The sequence below is a fragment of the Cnephaeus nilssonii genome (assembly GCF_951640355.1).
Source record: "Cnephaeus nilssonii genome assembly, chromosome: 8".
NCBI lineage: Eukaryota > Metazoa > Chordata > Mammalia > Chiroptera > Vespertilionidae > Cnephaeus > Cnephaeus nilssonii.
The window spans coordinates 2,806,686-2,823,088 of NC_137079.1; the positions used below are offsets into that span (position 1 = coordinate 2,806,686).

The window sequence follows — 16,403 nt, forward strand, 5'->3', positions numbered from 1 at the left end:
GTTCTGGGCGCAGATGCATGTCTGCATGTACCAACAAATCTGAATTTGCCTCCTGAGAGAGCCACTCTTTGCTTATCGTGTCTCATGAGTGAATTGTGGTATAGTTTCATGATCAGTCAGAACACCTGATGACCAGCACGTGTGAACATAAGTATAACTCATAATTTGAAATTTGTATACACTGCAAAATGATGCCTACAGTAAGTCTGGTTAACACACATCACCGCACATTTACAAAATGTTGTGTGGGTGGTGAGGACCTTTAAGACCTTCTCTCTTGGCAACTTTTAAATATGCAACACAGTATTGTTACCTGCGGCCACCACGCTGGACATGACATCCCCAGGGCTTATTATCTATAACTGCAAGTCTGCATGTCTAGACTCCCTTCACCCACTTCCCCTCCCTCCGCTCCCAGCCTCTGGCAACCACCAATCTGTTTTCTGGATCTTAAATAAACTAGTCTTATTAGAACAGTGTGAGGACTTAAAGACATTCTCCTAATCTTTTTGGCCTTATTAATGTCTATTTTTAGATGAAACTCATTGTAAAATTCACCTCCACTTCTTCTCTTTGGGGAATACAGTTAAAACAAGCAACAACTGGAAGAGAGAAAAGAGTCCCTGGACTGGAAGTCAGGGACTGGGTCGCCCGTATGGGAGCGGGGCACATCCTTACCCTTCAAGGTCCCGTCCTCACTCACCAGCTGGGAGTGAGCTGACCTCTGGGGCTGTGATGGAGCCAAAGGAAACTCCCCACAGTCCACCATCAATCTAACATCAAAAATAAACTCAAAGGAAGTTGTTTGGTTTAGCAAATTGTTAATTAATCTGTATCTCTAAAGGTCAGGTGCAGACAGAGGTGACCTATTTAAGTCACATCTGTTTTTCGTGGCCTTGATCAACACTGACTTTTAATTTCCAGTAGCTCGGGCCCTGACTGTAGGGAGGAGGGGAGGACGGGGCCTTGTGGACATTAGATGCATAAAGTGGCCTCGCTGGCTTTTTGTATTTCAGCCATTGTTTTATACATCACTCACACTTACTAAGATGCTGCCCTTTTCATTCACCAAGAAATAAAACTCAGTAAAATTTCTCTGAGTTGGTTGACCCTAACTCATTGATACTGGGTGGTAAAAACTGCCATAGAGTGATAGGGATTGGGTGCCAGACTCATAATTAATATCCAGCACATCTCATTATCACATCATTATTTCAGTGCCATTTCATCAGAACATGCAAATGACTGCCACAGGAAGCGTCCTGTTATCACACTTCTTCAGCTGTGCCACACATATGTTACACACGTGCTACCACGTGTTAACATTCAATTCAACAAGATTGCTAGGAGTTATTTCTTAGTACATGAAATTTAAAGAAACATGCAATTGCTGTTTTGATCTCCACTTGGACATTGGTTGTTGGAGACTGAGTAGGAGGTTGGACTGCAGACCTGCGAGAGGCCCGGCGGCCCTGCCCTTCGGGAGGAGGCTAGACTAGACGTTTGCTCCTGGCACGTGTAGCCACTGAGGTTACAGTGTTTGACCTGAGAGCGACTGTGAACGGTCATTGGTTTTTCACCTGAATTCCCATCAATTTAGCCTTGATGTCTAAGACATTCACAGTTTGTTGAGCAGACACGCACCAGTCAGGTAAAACTCACACCCGAGAAGCCAGAGGCGCTGACGAAAAGCAGCAGGTGGTTCTGACCCAAAGGTTCTGAGCTCCGAGCCACCTCAACACCGGGAAACAGGCCCGCAGTGAACGTGCTGCTGTGATACAGCACACACACTCAGGAGGGAGGCAGACCCAAACTTCGGGGACGTGAGCCAAATAGAGTTCCTGATGTATGCACAGCCTCTCTGTGCACCAGACATGCACTACCAGGTTGCATCCAGGCCACGGCCGAGGAGGGCCCGTCTCATGAACTGTTTCTGGCACAGAATATAGAAACAACTCCTAACTAGGAACTCAGGACCTGCCACTTCACAGTAATACATGTCCGAATTATAATCCCTCAATTGAAAGGTATTTAAAGTTATCAGTTCAATCATGCTTCCACTTTAACGAAGGGAGACCGCTTTAGGTCCCATCACTGGCAGAACGAGCTCAGAGCATTTCCACCCTGTGACCGAGAAGTCGCATCAGGTAGATGCTAAGCCGAGGGGCACAGTCTGGAAAGAATGTTTTAAAGCTGAGGCCGACGGAGAAAGTGGCTCACAGGTGAGGCACATAACGTGAAGCAGACTGTGGGGAACATTCCACCTGCAGACCGAAAAGGAAGCAGCAGAAGGGAAATGGGAAAGAAAGGAAGGGAAGTAGCAGATGGGTGAGTGATAAAGCATTCATTTCCCCCTCTGATTCCATGGAGCCACAAATCCAGCACGATGAGCCAGCTGGGCATGTGGTGGGAGAGGGGTGCTGGGCATGTGGTGGGGAGAGGGGTGCAGGGCTCTGGGTGTGCAGGGGAGCTGGTCCCCGCATGTGGCATGGTTGGACAGCCATGCCTCCCCGCTGAGATGCAGAGGCCTCCCCATTGAGCTGCTGGCCTGAAGAAGGAGCTCAGCTTCTGTGGGGAGGGGGAGGGAGGAGGTTGAGCCAGAGGTGGGGGTGCCTCTGGAGGAGCCCTTGAAGCGGCTGCCACCCTTCCGGTCTGCTGGGAAGAACTGGTGACACAATTGTTACTATTACCGAAAAAATGTGGCTTGCGTGTTTGCTTTAAAAATTCTTTTTTTTTTTTTTTTTTTTTGCTTTAAAAATTCTTATTTGAGAGGGGTTTGAGCTGTCTGCATGGCGAGCAGATCATTAAATGACCGTTCTCATGAAACCCCCAGTGCGGACTCCTCCTGCCAGGGTGGCTCCCGGGGGTGAAATCTGCCTGGAGACCCCCTTCTCTGTCATTTCACGGGTGCTTTGGAATCATGGGCCCTGAGCGGCGGTGCGAATTAGAGATGACCCACTGTCTTCATTTGTAAATGAGTGAACCGCGAGCCAGAGGAGCTGAGGGACTTACTGAGGCACACAGATGTGTCACAATGATATTGTCCCATAGAATGGCGGTCACCAGAGGGAAAGAGGGTGGGGGGAGGATGAAAAGGGTAAAGGGGGTCAAATACATGGTGACAGAAGGAGACTTGACTTTGGGTGTGAGCACAAGATGCAATCAATATACAGATGATGGATTATAGAGTTGTACATGTGAAACGTATATGTGATTAACCAATGCCACCCCAATAAATTTAAGAAAAAATACTTAAAAATGAGTAATATTGTCCCAGTGATAAGAGAAAGCCTATCATTAATTGACTTCACTATCCTCTATTGGCAGTATATAAATGGACCTAAAATCAAATCTGGCTTCTTAATAGAGAAATCGCTTAGTTCTTACTGACAGTTGGCCCATTGAATAGCCATATTTTATTTTTTAAAATTAATCCAAGACCTTTCACTTAACATCCTCCAGAGCTGTAATTTGATATTACTGATCCTAAAAACATAGATATTGCAATAAGCATTGCCCCCCTCCCCCCCGTCTCTCCAAAGGGTCTTACCAGAAATCATTCCAGAGACAACCACAGATACTCATGCCACAGACAAACATCTCAGGTTCTTATCGCCACCGACATGAGCAGCATGACAGAACTTGTTACAAGCTGGGGGAAAGTTTGTGGTTAACAGGCTTTTTAAAAAACTTTTTGTGTACGATTGAAATAAAGTATATCATTCCTTATTAGAGACATCTTATTTAATATGAAATATGTGCTGAGATTAAATTCATGTTCTTATATGACATTGGAAAAGAAGACAACATGTTAGTCAAGGATGGCAGCTCTGATGTGTCATTACAGGGAAACTCTGCTGCATAAAGATGCAAAAGTTAATGCACCTGCATCGCTCTTCACTGTCGCCCTCTTGTGCGTTCATGGAGGTTCATGCACTGGCTGTGTCAGCTCTAGGGTACCACGCATTGGCTTACCACTAGCCGTCACACGAATAGGCTTTAAACCTAAATTAGTATGACAGCATAATGCTTACCTCATATCACGATTAAACAGATATTAGATGATACAATTCTCCCAAAATTTAAGGTATGCTACACAGACATGTATTTAAGGGGAAGAAACCCAAGTATTGTCTATAAATTGCAGACGAATTTTTCTGTTATTGGAATTTCTAAATATTATATTGAAATCCCAAAGCCCTTTTGGGGGAAAAAAATCATAAATCAATTGACAGTTTTGCTGCCTCTAAAATAAAACCACTTGTGTTGTGTGTGATTTGAGAATTTGAAACTGAATTTTCACATGAAATACTCTTAATTTAGAACATAATATTCGAAGAGTTAAGATAGTGATCAAAGGAGGGAATGTTACTATGTTTAAGAAAAATAGTTGAGCCCGGCTGATGTGGCTCAGTGGTTGAGCATCAACCTGTGAACCAGGAGGTCACGGTTCAATTCCCCGTCAGGGCACAGGCCCGGGTTGTGGGCTCCATCCCCAGTGTGGGGTGTGCAGGAGGCAGCCGATCCATGATTCTCATCATTGATGTTTCTTTCTCTCTCTTCCTCTCTGAAATCAATTATATATATATATTTATCAATGAGCTGCTTCCTGCACACCTCCTACTGGGGATGTGCCCGCAACCAAGGTACATGCCCTTGATCAGAATCGAACCTGGGACCCTTCAGTCCACAGGCCGACGCTCTATCCACTGAGCCACACCGGTTAGGGCAATAAAATATATATTTTTTAAAAATCTTCTTAAAAATATATTTAAAAAATGAAAATAAATAAAAATACTTGAGCTCCTGGCAGAGGAGGACAAGCACCGCGCCCCCGGATGCCACACGCAGCACGGGGGGCACACACATACCCAGGCGCTGACGCAGCGGCCGCAGGTGGTGATCTTGAAGTCCCCGTACAGGTCCTTGATGGCGCCCGTGGTGAAGAAGCCCTCCACCATCAGCAGGATGCCGTACACGAAGAAGGCGGCCGCGATGCCGTAGATCACGTACTTGAAGATGTCGATCCTGCGGGGAGACAGGGACTGTGTGAGCACCTCTGCACGGCTGACCTGCAGCCAGGGCCCCCAGCTCACGCCTCCTTTGGGGTGAAGGCTGAAGGTGCTGATGCTCACAACGGAAGCTTGATGGAGAAGCCTTGTGGCTCCAGGCCCCGTGTTTGTGTGTACATTCTGTCCTGCCACGCCCGGGGTCTGTGCACAGGGCTGGTCACGTCTGAGTTTCTTCCTCTTCCCTCCCCTGGCCCTTCCTCGGCTCACGCCAGGCTGTCTGGGCGAAGCAGCGGATCCCATTTCCAAAGGAGTTTGCTTAACTCCGGCTGATGAGCAGGGTCATCAGCCTGTGAGGCCTCTCATTATGACGAAATGTCAAATTGAAAGACTTATGTACCTATCACCGAGTTTTAAAAACGCACATGAAGAGAGGAACAAAGCTTTATGGTTAATGATACGTTCCTTTTCAAGAAAGTTACCGCCTCATATTTTTGTTATTGTTAAGAGTCAGGTATTATATGTGTACATATCTTACCATTGCCCCCTCCCCTACTCCCATATATGCCCTCACCCCCCAGAGTTTTGCGTCCATTGGTTATGCTTATATGCATGCATACAAGTTGTGGTTGTATTTTGTCACACTTACTGGAAACCATCCCTCGCATTGTCTGCTGCTGATAATATCACTCATAAAAATATAGCTTCAGAGAGAAGTTGTGATTTTGGTGAGGAAGACTTTTAGGCAGAATCACTAACAGATATTACATGGAATTGGGCCTGAGCCAAGTTAGAACCTAATTCCATAGCATAGAGGCATGGGTAGGTATTCCTTCTTTTCTCACAATCGAGTGCCCATGTACTTTAAGAGAGAGAGAGAGAGAGACGCGTGTATTGCCTGTAAATGGCAGATGGATTTTTCTGTTATTCAAAATACTGTATGGGAACCCCAAAGCCCTTTCGAAGAAAAATCACAAAGTAATCGTTTTGCTGCCTCTAGAAGCAAGCTAGCTGTGCGGCCCTGGTATGTGGACAGGCATGCAGGCTAGCGAGCGCTCTCTTTCTGCAGCCGGGAGAGCTGTGTGGAAGAGGGGCTCTATTTCACACTGTCCTGCGCCATTTGTGCCTCTAACATTAGTTAGACAGAGCGGAGCAGGTAGGCGGCAGCAAAGCCTGTTCAATTTATACAAGGAGAGAGATGCGGGCATCGAAGTTTAGTTCATGCTCATGGAGATTTGCAAACTCTGGATGCTATGACAATATTTTTAAAAATGTATTGTTGAAAGTATTACAGATGTCCTCCATTGACCCCCTGCATTTATCCCCTCCCCCTCCTCAGCCTTCGCAATATTTTTTAAAGAACAGCATAAGTGAATTTGTGGCATATAAAAAAGATCAAGAAGAGCTTGCTAAAATTTAATGTACCAGAGAGATTGTTTAGTGGCTGCTTTCCATTGTCTGAAAATCTAAATATTGTCACAATTGTGTTTGTCAAGGGCAATGAGGCAGATGATGTGAATTGCGTCAGCCCCTCACGCGTGTCAGAGAATCTGAGGATTTCAGCTTACAGATCTAACGAGACATCACAAACACTTTGGAGAGCTTGGAGGAATGGGCTTTCCCGTAAAATGTCCAGGTTAAAGTGACATTTAATAATAGATTTTCGTTTTTATTTGAGAATAATTTCAAATCTATTGAAAAGTTGCAGAAAATGAATAGTATGAAGAAAAATTGTACATCTATTTTATAACATTTTATCTTACTTCATTGTTCTTTTTCTCTTTCTGGAAAATTATATCTGAACATAGAGAAATGCTCCATAGTACAGTTAACTATTTCAGGTAATATATTATTGATATAACCACACACACACAACCTAACACATACACACAACCTCAACACACACAACTTCAATACACACAACCTCATACAACCACACACACAACCTCACACATACAACTTCAACACTCACAGCCTCATACAGCCACACACACAACCTCACACTCACAGTCACACACACAACCACACACACTTCATACATAATCACATACACAACCTCACACATACTACCACACACACACAACTTCACACACAATCTTTTACTGATTGTTTTTATTTCAACCTATAAGTCATGTTGGTAAAACTGTCATGTTTTCCTAATACTTTCTTGAGAAACAGGAATAGATGAATGTTTTCATATATATGTAAATATCATGACCCTAAGCCCAGAATCTTACTCCATGAGGTGTCCCCAGTAAAGTCAGGAACAAGGAAGTGAAGGACAGTCTCTGCTTCCATGTAAAGCTGTTCTGGGTGTATCTGCCAATTCACTTGGATCAGGGAAAGTGATCCCCGCCGTAAGAATTGGAAGAGAACAACAAAACTACCTCTATTTACAAATGATAGATGGTGCACCTGGAAAGCTGTAGAGAATCAATGATAAAACTAATTCAAATAATAAAGGAATCCAGCAGGGTAGTAGGATATAAAATTTGCATGCAAAAATCAATAGCATTTGTGTAGATAAATAATACCCAGTCAGAAGATTTGCTGGTAGAGGAACATTGGAATTTCCTCTGGAAGTGGGATTGCTGGGTCACATGACAGCTCCTCACTTTGAGGAACCTCCATGCTGCTTTCCATACCGGCTGCAAGAGCGCACGTTCCCAGCAACTGAGCACAAGTGTCCCAAGTCCTCCACATAGTTGCCCACACTTGTTATTTTTTTTGGGTGGGGGTGTTTTCTGATTTTTATATAATGACTATCCTAACTGCTGTGAGGTGGTATCTCACTGTGGTTTTGATGTATATTTCCTTGATGATGAATGATGTTGAGCAGTTTTTCATGTACCTGTTTGCCACTTGTCTGTCTTCTTTGGAGAAATGTCTACTTAAAACCTTTGCCCATTTGTAAGTCTGGTAATTTGTTTGTTTTGCTATTGAGTGACAGGAGTTCCTTATATGTTTTGAATATTAATCTCTTATTGGACATGTGGTTTCCAAATATTTTCTCCCACTCTGCAGGTTGCCTTTCACTCTGCTGTGGTCTTTGCTGCACAGAAACTTCCAAGTGTGATGTAGTCCCACGTGTCTATTCTTGCTTTTGCCACATATCCAAGAAATCATCCCTAATACTGATATTAAGAAGTTCTTCCCCTCTATTTTCTTCTAGGAATTTTACAGTTTCAGGTCTTACATTTCATTCTGTAAACCATTTTGAGTTGATTTTTATGAATGATGTAAGATGGGGGCAAATTTCATTCTTTAGCAAGTGAATATCCATTTTCCTTAAATTCCTTTGCTGAAGACACCATCTTTGCCCCATGGTGTCGTTTTGACACCTTGTTGAAAATCATTTCACTGTGCATGCAAGGGTTTACTTCTGGGCTCTTAGGTCTGGAACTTCTTCACCAGCCTTGTCTGAACAACTTCACAGGGGCAGCCATGTACTCTTTAGAAAACTCTGACCCTCGGAAAGTTCTTTATACTAAGCCAAACAACGATTTCCCTATAAATTGGAACTCATTGGCCCAAACCTCTCTCTGACCCACAAAGAACAAAGCAAGTTTCCTTTCTACCTGATAATCTTAATATTATTTTAATATAAAATCATCATATCTTATTTGTAACTACTTTTTTTCTAAAGTTGCTGTATTCCTGGCTGTTATCAAAGTAAACAGAAATTAGATCTTTGAATTCTAATTCAGCTTGAAATCTACTCAGATATTTACCTGAAATATCTACTCTAGTTAAAACCTAAGTTCATAGATTAATTACATGAATAGGTTGGCTCCACTGTGGTCCAGAGACCAACAGACTTTAGGAAGTATGATGGTGGCCATTCAAGTTGTGATACAGCTTCAGAGAAGACATCACCATCCTGACAGCCATGGTCACTACCATTATGATAGCCATGGTCACCATCATTATGATATCACTAGAGGCCTGGTGTACAAAGTTCGTGCGGGGGGGGGGGGTGTCCCTCAGCCCGGCTTGCACCCTCTCCAATCTGGGACCCCTTGGGGGATGTCCGACTGCTAGTTTAGGCCCAATCCCACTGGCAATCCCTCTCACAATCCAGGACCACTGGCTTCCAACTGCTCGCCTGCCTGCCTGCCTGCCCTGATCGCCCCCAACTGCCTTCCTCTGCTGGCCTGATTGCCCCCAACTGCCCACCCCTGCTGGCCCGATCGCCCCCTAACTGCTTGTTCCCCCACACCAGCCTAATCTCACACCTAACTGCTTGCTCCCCCGTGCTGGCCTGATTATGCCCCTAACTGCTTGCTCCCCTGATGGCCTGATCACCCCTAACTCCCTCTGCTTCGGCCCCCGCCACCGTGGCTTTGTCTGGAAGGAAGTCGGACATCTGGAAGATGTCCGGTCGACCCAGTATAATTAGCATATTGCCCTTTTATTAGTATAGATGGTCACCACCATTATGATATCCATGGTCACCATCATTATGATATCCATGGTCACCACCATTGTCACCAACATGTTCATCAAATGTTAGTGCTTTTAATGTGTAAACCATGTTACAATCATTTTAAAATGCCAACCTTAGGAATAGGCAGCATTAGTGAGTCCCTTTTACTGGTGAGGGACTGGGCAGAGGCAGAACTTGTCCAAGGTGAGGCATGTGGAAAGGAGCAGAGACCCAGGAAACAAACCCAGGGAGTTTGGTCTCAGAATCAGCACACACTCTGTTGTCTCTCTGTCTCAATTCTTCATGGTTTGTGTACTGGTTTGGTGGTTGTTGTTGTTTTATATTAGTGGGGTTTTTTTTTAGACACTCATTTCAGAACTACCAGTCTGGCTGAAATATTGCCCAAGGAGATGCTCACTGTTTATTTGATCAGAAGTTAAGAATTCAGTACGGTTTTCTAACTGAAGTTCTAGCTACAACTGAAATTAGTTTTGACTCTCCACAACTAATCAATAATCTCACATCAATACTAATCTGTCTGATCCTCGAACTTCTTATAAGTAGAAGACTTCAGCCAGCTGGTGTCATTATCCACCCCCTGAGTCAGAACAGATGGTGTGTGCATTGCAGTGCTTTCCACGAGCCTATGAAACCTGGTTTTATCGTGCCATGAGTTTATTCCTGCTTTCCTTTCCTTCTCACTCCCATCCATTAACTTACTGATAACAGTTTCCCGTTTCATTAACACCCAAGGAATAAACATGAACAACAAGCAGACAAAAGATTTATACACTCATTACATTGGTTGAGAGCAAAACCAGTATATCTGTTTTATGAGCTTACTGCTTGCTTTTGCTTTCGGCAAACAGGAACTAATTTTTATGTGTGCATTAAATATCAAAGAATTCACTATCTAGTAAGCTCAGTTTTTAATGCATTGACCTCAAGTGACAGTCATAACATTTTGAAAATGAAATATAGTCACTCTGGAAATCAATAGTACCAGTTGCCCAGCCCTCACTATAATCTGTCAAAACCCCGATACAATCCCTGTCTACTACATTTTAGGGGGGAGGGGTGTGAACTCGTCAATAAGGCTGTCCCTTGCTCAGTCCTCAGGAAAGTTATTCAAGGAACCAAGTCACTGAGCCAAGTTAGTGGTTTGAATTCTTTGATATCTAATTTTCCAGCCAGTTTCCATATTTCATTGTCCTATGTGTGGATCTGTTTTGCAAAAGTAAAGTACCTACCGTACGTACTTGCTCACTCAGTCAAGAGACCCCATAGGGAGCACAATGATAACACCTTGCCAAGGGGCTGGCCGATGACAAAGTCTGAATCACAAACCAGAAACCAGGCTTCCTCTCGTAGTTGAATGTGGCATAGCTTTGAACTCTATCCCGTGCTGGGAGGCCTAACCGGCTAAGTGGGACAATAGAAATTGTGCTTGGTGTGTGGGAATAATTCCCCAACGGGAACAGTGGGTGAAATTACATACTCATTGTCACAACCATTTGGAGCCAGCAAATGACCATGGACTTGCCATACTAAACCGACAGATTAAGGGAGGAAAAGCTTCTGGGAGAACAAGTAAATGAGGAGGAGCAGAGTGAGTTCTAAATATATATCAACGAGTCACAAATCTTTGAGAAATTCACTCTTTCCCTCTCTAGAAAGGTCTCCACACCTTAAGTAGCATTTGACAAAATGATTGATGGGTGATGTCAGCTGAAGAACAGGAGCTACATTTTAGATTTCAGATCACCATCCATTGGTGAAGGCTAATGGTATTTAGAATGTTATGTCTAAAATAGAGATTTCATGAGAATGGAGGTGATTTGCAATTCATTCATGAGAAGAGGATTTGGATGCTAGACAGATGGCTAGTGAAACGGAAGAGTCAGATTTCAGTGTGCCAGTCCTTCATGATTGCTGAGACTCGGAGACATTGACCACCTTGAGATGTGTGTATGTGTGTCAGACGAGGAAGACAGGGGTCTGGGACGATTGGCTTTATCTTTGGGTTCACACACCCAGTCAACAGGCTTCTTTCCCTTTATAAGCATGTGGTACAGAAGTGCTCAATTTGACTGAATCAAGCATAAGAACGATGGAGAAAAGAAATTGACTCCGTAAATCACTAAGGCTGGCCAACAAGTCTTTTCTCCACAAGCATTCTCTTAATCATTCTTTCCAAACCTGCCTTAGCTTATTTCCAAGTGTGTTTTGCCTGCAATCAGCTTTCACTTACCTCTGCTCTGTATTCCCTATTTCAATTCTGTGTCTTACCTATTCTGATGGCTGAGATCCCTGTAAGGCAGCCCCACCTGAGGTAATCTCTACTTTGTCTGAACCTTTATGACATTTTTGAATGTATCCATTGGTACTAGTTGTACCGAGTAGTTAATGGTGCGTTATCTTCCCTCTGTGTTTTCATGACCTGTTTGTTGACAGAATCTCAATTCATTTGGTAGCATCACAGGGTCTGGTATAGGAATTTTGGTTATTTGAAGTCTGACAGGAGAGATCATTTGAGCCCTTGCTTTTATTCCTATCAAAATGGCATCCTTTACAATCCAACCATGCATTATTGGTTTTGCATTTCACTTCCAATCTAAGAGACCAGCTTTTGGTAAAAGTGCTAAATTAAGCATGGTCTCTGACTTCTCTCCTGAACTCCCTCAGAGCTTTAGCAGAGCTCTGTGGTATATTAAATTTTACTGTATAAATGTCAAATAAATATCTTGACAATTGGTTTCTGATAAATGTATACAACCATCTCATGACATTTATTAGGCTTGTATTTCTTTAAATTATCTATCCCAAAACTAAAGTTAGCAATTTGGATGTAGTCTAAATACAGAGGATCTGGAGATTTTAAGGACATCTGTGGTAGCTTAAAATAATGCACAGTGAAAATATATTTTGTCCAGTGTAGGCTGAAATAAAACGAAAAAGAAAATGTCAGTTTTATCACATTAAAATATATCCATGCAATCATTTTCTTAAGGTTCTATAAAACTAACTTGCAACAATCCAAGTCATTTTCAATAGTTTAATTATATTTCAAATGATGATGATCATTTATAAACTCTCAAGGATCAATTCATGCTATATAGCCAATATAATGGAAATTGATAAATTATCTACTGTGGGCTTAAAGAAATAAATTTAATGGATAATGCCAATTTTTCAGAACTATCATTTCCATTTGTCAGTGACATAGAGAAACTTTAAATTGATACTTCAGAGTTAGGGAGTATGTTTTTTTTCTTCCTATTTTATATGCCTGCTAAATTCCACTTAAAAAAAAATCTTTATTGTTGAAAGTATTACATATGTCTCTTTTTCCCCCATTGACCTCTCCCAGCTTACCCCTGTCCCCCCATCCCAGGCCTTCAACCCCCTATACAATTGCTAAGATTTCAAAACAACCTAAGTGCCCATCAGCAGATGAGTGGATTAAAAAGTATCTACACAATGGAATAATACACAGCTATAAAAAAGAAATAACTCATACAATTTGCAACAGCATGGATGGACCTGGAGAGCATTATGCTAAGTGAAATAAGCCAGTCAGAGAAAGGTAAGTATCACAAGATCTCACTCATTTGTGGAATCCAATGAACAACATAAACTGATGAAGAAAAATAGATCCAGAGACAGAAGAATCGAACAGACCATCAAACCTCAGAGGGAAGGCGGGGGTGAATGGGTGGGTGGGAAGAGATCAACCAACGAACTTGTATGCATATATGCATAACCAATGGACACAGGAATATGTTTTTAAATAAATCTAGTTTTTAAGTAAGTGGATAATGAACTACTTCTAGTATATTTTAGATAAACACAAATATTTCAACTTCCCTTTCCCTAAAGTATTTGCTACCACTCAGGGTACCTGCCCTCCACCCACCAGTAGGGAATTCTTGCCCTGTGATTTGATAGTAATGTGCATCTCCTTTTCTCGTTTCATGGAAATAAGCAACTTTAATAAATAAAGTAACAAGTATAACTTACGAGCAATACTTTTCTCAAGACAATCTATGTATCTGTAGCTGATGGGTTATTTAAAAAATAGCAATATGTTATATTTTCTGAAATTGGGGTTGGAGAAACGTTATCTTCTAGTTAGAAAGTTGTCCAGCTTGCCCAAGTGCTGTCTTAGACTAGGGTCTGAGGTGATAATTACCGTATTTTCTGGCGTATAAGACGACTGGGCATATAAGATGATCCCCAACTTTTCCAGTTAAAATATAGAGTTTGGGATATACCCGCCCTATAAGATGACACCTAGCGAATAAGACAACCCCCGACTTTTGAGAAGATTTTCCTGGGTTAAAAAGTCGTCTTATATGCCGGAAAATATGGTATACCTGGCCAGTAGGAACTGCCCTGGTAAATAAGAATGCGATTAATCCCTTTTTGATCGAGTTATATAAGTCAAAAGCTAAGTCACTCTACCAGCCATATAATCACCAAGACATGTAACTCTAAAAGCATCCCATTCCAGAAAAATTATACACATTAAGAAGGTTTTAATTTATTTAGAATGACAAAATAAAGCAATGTGAACAGCAGTCTCAAGAAGCATGAACTAACTGCAAGAAGCTGTGTGGGCAAGAAATCGCCAAATAAATGATCTGAACTGGGAATTGACTGGAAAGTAAGTTCTTCTGTAGTTCAGTTCTAAACGTTTGCTCCCTCTAATGTTAGGCAGTCAGGGACTGAAGCTTGAACCACACACTCCTTTCTACCTCCAGACTATGCCCGTGTTCTCTTTTTAAACAACATTAACATCCCCATAATTTAGTGGCCCCAGGAGTTTACATGCTGTGGGTAAAGTGTACATTTGAAGAGGAATTGGTGCTGGGGAAAGGGACTCATTGTGTCTTATGACTTGTCCTTTTGCAGGAGTCAATAAGGAACCTTTCACCATGTTAACTTAGTAGTCACATCAATCCTGTGATACAGGAAAAGAGAGTTGATAGAACACCCATGGTTGAGTACCCAGTGAGTTTGGGTGATTTTCCTAGAATCAGCAGCAGAGTCTCCATTTACACTAGGCCCTGTGCTCCATCTTGTTTTCTACCCTATTAGCAGAGCCTCTGCTCAGATGACAAGAGTAACAGAAACTTGAGCAATCCACTTAATGGTAACCGAATTTTGGGTAAAGCATTACAGTCAAGGAACACACAAATTAAGTCCAAATTAAGTTGGGCTCTGATCTTCTGCTCTGCAGCCTGTGCTCGTGGTCAGGGTCAATGTCCTTTTTACTCGTGTACATAATAACCTAAGAGAATTCTGTTTGTCTGTATAACATTGCCTCACTGAACTCTAGAGGCCATGCATTTCACACACAGCAATGTGCACATATACTCTGGAAACGAGAAGCCACACAGAGCGACCTACATGGTAAAGACGTCCAGTGTGTCCCCGGCAGTTCTCGCCATCTCGAAGTAGGTTTGCAGGATGTTGACAGTCCCAGAAAGCGCCTCATGACCACAGCCACAGAACAGGGCCACGCCAGCATACAGCAGGATGGTGGCGATCAGAGAGGCGTAGGGAATGCCTCCCAGGCATTTAATACAGCACTCGAAACACCCTGCACAAGGAAACAGAAAAAAGGCATGAATTAGTATTTTTTGTTCATCTAATTTATTTTATTTTTTTCGAATTTCAGCATTATGGGAAAGTATATTTGCATTTGTAGATGACATCAGGTCAACCCTGTCAATCAAGTCCTAGGTTGCCCTGAAGGGTATAAATATCAAGTTCCTTAATTATGAACCTTCCTCCAAACAAGAGAATGATGGCATCTGCTGATGGCTTCCTCCTCCAACCCAAACGAACAGAAGCCCTGCCTTGCCACCATACATCTACAGGGAGTTCATTCTTCTGAACTCCCTGTAGATGTATTGTTTTTAAACATTGAGTCAAAATATGTTATTTGGGAACTCAATTGAGTGAACTTTAGCTAGCAATTTTTAAACGTGAAAGAGCAGACTGGACAATACCAGTATCCTGCACGTGGTTAGGCAAATTATTTTAGAATCTTTTTAGTTCAGATATTGATGTATGTTGCTTTTCTAGTGACTCATAATGCAAATCTGTTTCTTGCTGTGCTGCATGGTAAACAAAATGAGAAAGGTATTGGCACAGTGGGAAAGAGAGAGCAGGGCAAGTTAGCATCCTGGTCCACCACTGTGTGTGTTTTTGGCAAGTTTATTCTTTCAATTTCGCCATTTGCAAAAAGGTGACAGTAAGATTGCCCTCAAATGATTCTTGTGAGCATTAAATGAGTTAATAGTGCATGACAGAGGAGCTACTCAGTAAATGTCTACTTTAACGTGAATATTAACTATTATTGTGTTGCAATATGGCTTTCATAATTTTTTTGACCACAGTGATCACTTTTGAAGTTTTGTCACTTTAGCCTTGATTTTCAAAAGATGCCTTTAAACATTTAGCTTGAGAAATCAAAAAGCCATTGTTGTTAATATTCAAATTAAGCACCAGAATTTTTTAGGTGACTTATAGATATCTTCTACCAAAATCTGACTAGAAAGCCTAAGTATCTATGTTTTGCAATAAGAAATACTGATGAGCTACATACTATGTGCCAGCCACTGGTGAGAGGTCACATTTAGGTAAGAGGGCTAACAGGCTATAAGGAAGATGGCTTGTCTCACCTTGGGCCACCTCTGACCCCCACTCCTTCCCCCGACACGTCCTACTCCAAAGGTTTCCTCCTACTTCTCTCCTTTGGGAAATCCTTGATTGAATTTTTTTTTTTCGGAATGTTGAAGCCCCTCACAAACTCTCCACATAACTGCCTTTTTCTTTCCTCAGAAACGAATGGGACTAGAAAATGCATTGTTATTTATTGTACGTAAGTCCCAGGAAGATCTGTGTGCATTTTATCTGGAACACCTATATGTTTGTAGCAACATATGATACATGCAATG

The 16,403-nt window shown here is 42.2% G+C and overlaps 1 protein-coding gene across 3 annotated transcripts in view; it reads right to left on the reverse strand.

Annotated features, from left to right (window-relative positions):
* GPM6A (glycoprotein M6A) overlaps nt 1-16,403 on the reverse strand; it is a 184,127-nt gene that overhangs the window by 12,429 nt on the left and 155,295 nt on the right. For all 3 annotated transcript variants that reach the window (XM_079779073.1, XM_079779071.1, XM_079779072.1), the window contains 2 exons: nt 14,848-15,040; nt 4,872-5,028 (listed from right to left, as the gene is read on the reverse strand). In XM_079779073.1, the coding sequence (XP_079635199.1) occupies nt 4,872-5,028; nt 14,848-15,040 (350 nt within the window). The remainder of the gene's footprint in view (nt 1-4,871; nt 5,029-14,847; nt 15,041-16,403) is intronic.